Here is an 8,780-nt window from a genome sequence, read left to right on the forward strand (position 1 = left end):
CAAACTTTTTTTTTTTTTTTTTTTTTTTTTTTTTTGAGACGGAGTCTCACTCTGTCGCCCAGGCTGGAGTGCAGTGGCGCAATCTTGGCTCGCTGCAAGCTCTGCCTCCCGGGTTCACGCCATTCTCCTGCCTCAGCCTCCCGAGTAGCTGGGACTACAGGCGCCCGCCACCTCGCCCGGCTAGTTTTTTGTATTTTCAGTAGAGACGGGGTTTCACCATGTTAGCCAGGATGGTCTGTATCTCCTGACCTCGTGATCCGCCCATCTCGGCCTCCCAAAGTGCTGGGATTACAGGCTTGAGCCACCGCGCCCGGCCATCAAACACAACTCTTTAACCCAACAGTAAACGGATCAATCACAGATGACTCCCTCATCCCACCAGCCTCTGGGGCTGCCGCCTCTGTGGAGCTGCTCCGTGGAGTGCTCCGTGTTACCTGCACGCCTCTGCCACTGTCTTCGGGGACCTGCAGGTCCAGCCCCTCCTTGCAGGTATACAGACAATCGATCACCTTCTTATCTGCGAGTTTCCCGGAACGGAGAGTTAAGCCAGCCAGATTGCCTCGGAAATACTGGGTCATGTGCAGGTCGCCACCTTCGGGTCGGGAGAAAAGGTGGAAGTCAGGCGTGCAGCTCAGCATCACCCAACTCACTTCTCACTCAAGATGGTGTTACCGGTGCTGGCAGCTCGGTGGATGGACATGCGAGTTAGTTCATACCATGTCCTGTTAGCCTTGCAATCTACATGGAAGCGCAATGAAGAAATTAAACCGTTTATGATCATGCACATGGCCTGGAGAAAGGGAGAGTTGGGGGCGCCTCACCTGAAGCCAAGAGGTTCCCTGAGGGTCCCCACACCTCTGGCCACTCCCCGGTAAGGTGGCCTACCCTGTTCTCATCACCAGGGTGCATGGTGACACTTCCTACGCCACCAGCCTCTCCAGCCACTGCCTTCTCAGGTGGCTGGGTTCCACGTGGCTGTTTTCTCTACCTGGCACGCCCTGGGGAATGAACCCACACAAGCGAGGCAGGGAGGATAAAAGGGAGGCTTAAAATACTCCCTGCACAAAACGGCCTATTTCAAGGATGCTATGGTATTGAGTCCCATCCTTCCTGCCTCCTCCTGAGGACTGCTGAGATGTGCAGATGTTACAAGGAAAACCAAAACCCAGAAAATGGCCCTTGATAGATGACAACAAAGAGCCAAAAACAGGTTACACTAAACCTTGTTCTTAAACTGAAGAAGGAAAAGGGACACATTTTCAGCATGTGTCTCATTCTGGTACGGAAATCAGGCACTGTAAATCATCACTAGGAATTGAGGCTTCTAAGAAACGCCCATGCCTGTAATCCCAGCACTTTGGGAGGCTGAGGTGGGTGGATTACCTGAGGTCAGGAGTTCGAGACCAGCCTGGCGAAACCTCATCTCTACTAAAAATACAAAACTTAGCTAGGCATGGTGGTGCATGCCTGTAGTCCCAGCTACTTGGGAGGCTGAGGCGGGAGTATTGCTTGCACCCAGGAGGCAGAGGTTGCAGTGAGCCAAGGTCGCGCCACTACACCCTGGACAACACAGCAAGACTCCGTCTCAAAAACAAACAAACAAACAAACAAAGTCTATTTAAAATTTACTGCCAACCAGGACAGAATATCTAGAAACAAGTCTTTTCCTGTCTCATGGTTCAGCCGCATGACAGTCACGAGGCAGCCTCCCAAACCCTGCCTGTGAGATTGAAAAAGCAGGGAGCCTCATGCAGTGGGGTCAGGGTCAAACTGGATGGGGGGAAAAGTCCCATGCGTGCACTGCCTGAGGTGTCATTTGTCCTCACTCCAGCTGGGGTCAGAATGGGCAGAAAAGGGAACTCCATGAAGCAATGGGGAAGCGCAATGCAGGGAAGCGGCTCAGATGGTGTCCGGGACCAAAATGCAACTGGGGCAGTTCATGCTACACGTGGAATGAATCAGTATCTCATCTTTAAATGAAACACAGCAGTGAATGTAAGGGAAAAATCCAGCAACCTGCAGAGGCCACGGTCACAGGCTCAGTTTCATTGTCATTTTCAACTCCTGAAAACTCTGTGGAAAAGCAAGACAAAGACAACAGAAAAGGACCAAGAGGTTAGGGCCTTCAAACCAGACCTCGAAGACCAGGTGTGAGGCAACCAAGGGTAAAACAAGAAGAGAGAATTCCTTTGTGATCCCGCTCTGGGATGCACCCATCTGGATGCAAGCTTGTCCTGAATCACCTTTTCCCAGAAGTGACATTTACCACCCCCAACCCCACGCTTCTGTTTTCTTCTTTTATTCCACCTTCCCACATCCTCCTCGCCAAAACATACGTTCGATTCAAAATAAGATGAATGAAAGTACACACATGGCATCCGTCCCCCTCCCCAGTCCGTGCTATGAAGTGGGACACTCCACAGAGGGTGAGCCTGGGCTGCAGCACTGTTCCCGATATAAGTAACACCAAGTTCCAGATCAACAGCACCTCTTCTCCTAATAGGGAGGACACGGTGCAGACAAAACGGCATAGCACACACGTGTCCAAAGCCTGGTACAAAGTAAACATGCGGAAGTCCGTGTATTTTGGAAGCTCCAAACAAGTTTATAGCTGTCTAGCGGTTAACCTTTGGGTGATAGAGGAAAGAAGACATTTTAATCACTTTTCTGAATGAGAGGGAGATGCAGAGGCTAAGGAACCCACCTAGGGAAGCATAGCCTACTGTGGACCTGGGGACCCTAACTACCTTCAGCTCCTCTAGCTCCTGGATCCAGTGTCCTGACTATAACGACCTACCAGAAAGGCCCACATGTGGCGGCTGAGCACAGAACCAGCACTCTCCAGGTCATGTTGCAGGAGAAAGGCCGCTCCTCAAGCCCTGCAGCCCTGTAGCCCTCCCCTCTATGATATGCTGGGGCCCCTTTCGGGCTGCAGCTGTGTGGGGACGCGTCGAGGGGCAAAGCTAGAGTTGTATCCAGGTGAAGCCCATGTGAGTCACAGGACTGTGCAACCTCCAGACACACCAAGATTCCCTACAACACGCTGGTAGAAGGGAGTGAAGCTGCTGCCCAGAGCCCAAGCTCTCCACGGCAAAGGTGCATCCAAAGCGGCGGAATCCACCGAAAAACAAGAAGAGGAGATCCTCTCTCCTGTTAACTGAATTTTAAAGAATCTGTGGGGCTTTTGTTTGTTTGTTTTGAGACAGAGTCTCACTCTGTTGCCCAGGCTGGAGTGCAGTGGTATGATCTTGGCTCACTGCAACCTCTGCCTCCCGGGTTCAAGTGATTCTCCTGTCTCCCAAGTAACTGGGATTACAGGCGCACGCCACCACGCCTGGCTAATTTTTGTATTTTTAGTAAGGACAGGGTTTTGCTGTGTTGGCCAGGCTGGTCTCGAACTCCTGATCTCGAGTGATCCGCCTGCCTCTGTCTCCCAAAGTGCTGGGATTACAGGTGTGAGCCACTGCGCCCAGCTATCTTTCATAAATTTCTAACCTTACTCGAGGTACAATGTTTCCACAGGGAGAAAAAAAAAATCAAAAAGTAATTGATGATGACATCTTGAAATGACACAGCACAGAGTCCAGTGCAAGGGTCAAAGTGGCAATCAGGAACCTCTGGGGTGGGTTCCATGAACTTGGATAGGAAAAATTATATGCTTATTTCCACTAACTTCTGAAATTCAGCACTTCCTTTGGTTATAAATGTAGGCTACACATCACAGTACTGTTAGCAATGACTGCAACTTTTGTCACCAATAGAAGGCACTGATGTTTGCCTATCAGGCCATAGCTGTTGCAGCTGCCACCAGGATCCTCACACAGCCCTCAGGACTTGGAACTTACACCACTGTTGGACCTGCTGCTAAAGCTGGTTCTTCATTTGTTAACATAAAGTACCACCGGTGTTACTGTTTCACAAATGTGGTATTTCAGGATGTTAATAACGATATTTCAGTTGAACCCACTGCCCTGAAATCCTAAATATTTATTTTGTAGATTAGTAAGAAGGGATCTATCCGCCTTGCCAGACCACCCAAGGGCTCCATGGCACAAAAAAGGGCTTAAAACCCCAGGTCTGAGACGGGCGCGGTGGCTCACACCTGTAATCCCAGTACTTTAGGAGTCTGAGGTGGGAGGATCTCTTGAGCACAGGAGTTTGAGATCAGCCTGGGCAACACAGTGAGACCCCATGTTTATAAAAAATTAAAATAATAACAATAATAAAAACACTGATCTGGTGGGTCTGAGCGTGGGCCCGGAATACAGAGGTTTTTCTTTTTCTTTTGAGACAGGGTCTCACTCTGTTGCTCAGGCTGGAGTGTAATGGGGTATTCTCGGCTCAGGCAGCCTCTCCCTCCCGGTTCAACTGATTCTCCTGCCTGAGCCTCCCGAGTAGCTGGGATCACAGGCACACGCCATCATGCCTGGCTAATTTTTGTATATTTAGTAGAGACGGGGTTTCACCATGTTGGCCAGGCTGGTCTCGAACTTCTGACCTCAAGGGATCGGCCTGCCTTGGTCTCCCAAAGTGCTGGCATTATAGGCGTGAGACACCACGCCTGGCCCACAGGCTTTTCAAAGTAAAAAAATTCAAAACCCTAGCTCCTGATTAATCAGCTGGGTGACGCTTGGCTTGTTGCGTCTCTGGGCCTGAGTTTCTTCAGCTATAAAAAAGGGATTTTAAGGTTTAGGTGAGATGACGTGTATAAAGGAGTTGGCACACAACCTGCCACTTGGTAAGTACAAGCACTGGTGCGCTGGTGGTCACCGTGTCCCCTCTCAGCAGACTTCCAGGGAACCCTCCCCATGCGTGGCCCTTGCTGAGGGTGAACAGAGCCCTCGCAGCCCTCCTACCAGGTCACCAAGTGATAAACACTCTGGAAGAGTCCTCCAGGTCCAAGGCACGCTTCTACTTCTGTGTCCTTTATTTCTCTGCCTGACTCTTGCTGTTGCCTCTTTGTCCTTGTGAACCTTTCAACAGACGGATTAATTCATAAAACAGTTCCCCCCACTGCACTCTCCCTCTGTGCAACGCTCCCTCCTGGGTTTCCGGGAAAGGTGACGGTGTGGTCAGTCCTGTCACCTTTATGGAGCACCCACAGATAGAGCTACACTAGCTAGAGCGGGGCACCGGCCATGTCCCCAAACAGGGTGTACACAGGAAACGGAAGGAAAAGATCCAGGACACGAAGGTAAGGCTGTAAGACGCTGATCACAGCCTGCTGCCACCAACCTCGTAAAGAGGTACAACTTAATTCTCGAGTCGAGGGCTGGGGGCAATGACAGTTACCTTGCCAGCAAGCCCCCACCACGAGCTGAGTTTCTATCTTGGATGGATGGAGCGGGTAATCCTCAGTCACAGAGAAGGGCTCGTGGGACGTGCCATCCACATAGAGAGTCACGCTCGGGAATTCCACATTGAGGACGTAGTGGTGCCATTCCTCATCACAGACCTACAGAGGCAAAGGGAAGGGGAGGCGGTGAGATGTCCACTTTCCTTCTCATCAATGCCCATGGAAACCAAGTCACCCAAAACAAAGGTCTTCCTAGAAGGAAAAGGATGAAGAAAATCTAACCACAAAATATCTGCAAATACATCTCACCAAAAGAAGTCAAGCCTCTCTAGGGCGTGTCTAAACTACGTGGCATGCACTGCTCACTAACCACAGGACACAGCCCAAGCAGGGAGCTGCCCAGTTCTGCTCTGCCAATAGCATAGCACCAGGAAGTTCCCGTATGGGCAAGCTGGATACTCACCCTCTAAAGGGTTGAGTTAGTTTGCCACTGGCCATTCCTTTTCTGAATAAAAACAAAAAGTGCCTTTAGGCCAGGCGCAGTGGTTCACGCCTGTAATCCTAGCACTTTGGGAAGCCAAGGCGAGATCACTTGAGGTCAGGAGTTTGAGACCAGCCTGGCCAACATAGCGGAAACCCGTCTCTACTGAAATTACAAAAATTAGCCAGGTGTGGTGGTGCACACCTGTAGACCCAGCTATTTAGGAGGCTGAGGCACAAGAATTGCTTGAACCTGGGAGACAAAGGTTACAGTGAGCTGAGACTGCAGCACTGCAATCCAGCCTGGTGACAGAGCAAGTGCCTTTAATCTCAGAATAAGGTATACCACAGTACATGTATTTTATTTTCCAACTCAAAGTTGATGATCTCAATAAATATGAACATCAGCTCTAAGCGCACCCCAAATCAAACTGTGTTCCCATCCCGTGATGAATGAGCGTGTGAAACCACATCAGCCAGCTGCAATGGTGGGCCCCTTATCTGGGTCGTAACTCAAACAAATTGTAAAAACAAAAACATTATGAGGCTACTTGAAATCTGAACATTGGCTATTTGATCATATTAGCAATTTTACTGTTAGTTTTTTTTTTTAATGCGAAAGAGTGTTGTGATTTTGCTAGTCTATCAGAGATACGTAATGACATATAGGCGTCTATAAGAATGAAATGCTCTATTTGGGATTTATTGAAAATTATTAAGTAATATTTGAGGGCATAATAAAAATTTTCAGCAGTGAATAGGGGTAACAATGAAACAAGATTGACCAAGAGTTGGCAGCTGTTGAAGGTATAAGGGCACACAGGGCTGTTCTTTACACTAATCTGTCTGCTTTTATATAAGTCTGAAATTTTCCATAATACAGTTTTTAAACAGTATATACTTGGAAGATACTAAATATATACATACAGAATACGGCTACCATAACAGAACTGTATCTAAAATGTCTACCTATGTTGAAAAATATTTTTCCAGGACAAAGCCTTTCTTTAGTTTCTTTTCTTTTTTTTTGAGATGGAGTCTCGCTCTTTTGCCCAGGCTGGTGTGCAGTGGCACAATCTCGGCTCACTGCAAGCTCCACCTCCCGGGTTCACGCCATTCTCCTGCCTCAGCCTCGCGAGTAGCTGGGACTACAGGTGCCCGCCATCATGCCCGGCTAACTTTTTGTATTTTTAGTAAAGATGGGGTTTCACTGTGTTAGCCAGAATGGTCACCATCTCCTGACCTCGTGATCCATCTGTCTCGGTCTCTCAAAGTGCTGTGATTCCAGGCTTCAGCCACTGTGCCTGGCCTCTGTAGTTTCTTGAAAATAATTATGGTAATAGTTTCTGAGAAATAATCACTCACATAAATAAAAAAATACACCAATAAGAGATGAATGCTACCCAGCCTGACCAACATGGAGAAACCCCATCTCTACTAAAAATACAATAATTAGCAAGGTATGGTGGCGCATGCCTGTAATCCCAGCTACTCAGGAGGCTGAGGCAGGAGAATTGCTTGAATCCAGGAGGCGGAGCTTGCAGGCTTGCAGTGAGCTGAAATGGCACCACTGCACTCCAGCCTGGGCAACAAGAGCGAAACTCCGTCTCCAAAAAAAAAAAAAAAAAAAAAAAAAAAGATGAATGCTACCAACTGGACACCCACTTCATCTTTCCACTATCATATACTTTTTCTTTTCTCATGTATTCTCTTTTACTTTTATCTATCCTATGATTATTTTAGACAATATTATATTTTAGCAACTGCAAGCACATATAACATATGTCAGCTTTTGCCCACTAACTCCACAAGACAAATAAATGATGATAAGGCCAAAGGTTTCCTTCTCATCCCAACTCTACCTCAAAAGAAGAAATGATCTATTCTGATTTTAATGAGGTTTCTCATTTTACAGTGCTCTCTTGTTTCCTGTAACATGTGGGGTTTTTCACAGGATATTTGCTTTTTATCACAGCAACTGCTAAAACATTAGCTTTGCGGCTGGGCACAGTGGCTCATGCCCAGCACTTTGGGAGGCTAAAGTGGGCGCATCACCTGAGGTCAGGAGTTCAAGACTAGCCTGGCCAATATGGTGAAACCTCGTCTCTACTAAAAATACAAAAATTAGCAGGGCATGGTGGTACGTGCCTGTAGTCCCAGCTACTCAGGAGGCTGGGCAGAACTGCTTGAACCCGGGAAGCAAAGGTTGCAGTAAGCCAAGATCATCCCACTGCACTGGACAGAGTGAGACTCCGTTTCAAAAAAAAAAAAAAAAAAAAAAACCCACCACCACCACCACCACCATCAAAAAGAAAATTAGCTTTGCAAAGGCATGACATCATCAAAAGGAATGTAACTTTATCTAAGGTTAAAACTGTCAACTAGTTCAAGAAGCAGTTTGTGTGGCACCTGAAAGGTGCCAAGATTGCTGGTTCCTTGAAAATTTAAGATTATTCTGTGATGCTGAGAACTGCTGATTCACCTGGAGCTCCCTGGCACAGTTTAGGAGCCAAGGTTTTAAATGACGCATAAATAAACACAAGGATCTCAATCCCAATTGTATTTTTTTTTTTCTTTTTTTGAGACGGAATCTGGCTCTGTCGCCCAGGCTGGAGTGCAGTGGCCGGATCTCAGCTCACTGCAAGCTCCGCCTCCCGGGTTTAGGCCACTCTCCTGCCTCAGACCCCCGAGTAGCTGGGACTACAGGCGCTCGCCACCTCGCCCGGCTAGTTTTTTTTTTTTTTTTGTATTTTTTAGTAGAGATGGGGTTTCACCGTGTTAGCCAGGATGGTCTTGATCTCCTGACCTAGTGATCCGCCCGTCTCGGCCTCCCAAAGTGCTGGGATTACAGGCTTGAGCCACCACGTGCGGCCGCAATTGTATTTTATTTATTTATTTGAGATACAGTCTCACTCTGTCGCCCAGGCTGGAGTGCAATGGCGCAATCTTGGCTCACTGCAACCTTCGCCTCCCGGGTTCAAGCAATTCCTTTTTTTTTTTTTTT

The 8,780-nt window shown here is 48.0% G+C and overlaps 1 protein-coding gene across 1 annotated transcript in view; it reads right to left on the reverse strand.

The window, feature by feature from the left end:
• CLSTN1 (calsyntenin 1) overlaps positions 1 to 8,780 on the reverse strand; it is a gene marked incomplete at its 5' end in the record, with an annotated part of 94,339 nt that overhangs the window by 7,351 nt on the left and 78,208 nt on the right. Inside the window, 3 exons of the mRNA XM_017887913.1 lie at positions 435 to 592; positions 2,017 to 2,073; positions 5,293 to 5,455. Of these exons, the coding sequence (XP_017743402.1) occupies positions 435 to 592; positions 2,017 to 2,073; positions 5,293 to 5,455 (378 nt within the window). The remainder of the gene's footprint in view (positions 1 to 434; positions 593 to 2,016; positions 2,074 to 5,292; positions 5,456 to 8,780) is intronic.

The sequence above is a fragment of the Rhinopithecus bieti genome, unplaced genomic scaffold (assembly GCF_001698545.2).
Source record: "Rhinopithecus bieti isolate Rb0 unplaced genomic scaffold, ASM169854v2 scaffold_16234, whole genome shotgun sequence".
NCBI classification, from domain to species: Eukaryota; Metazoa; Chordata; class Mammalia; order Primates; family Cercopithecidae; genus Rhinopithecus; species Rhinopithecus bieti.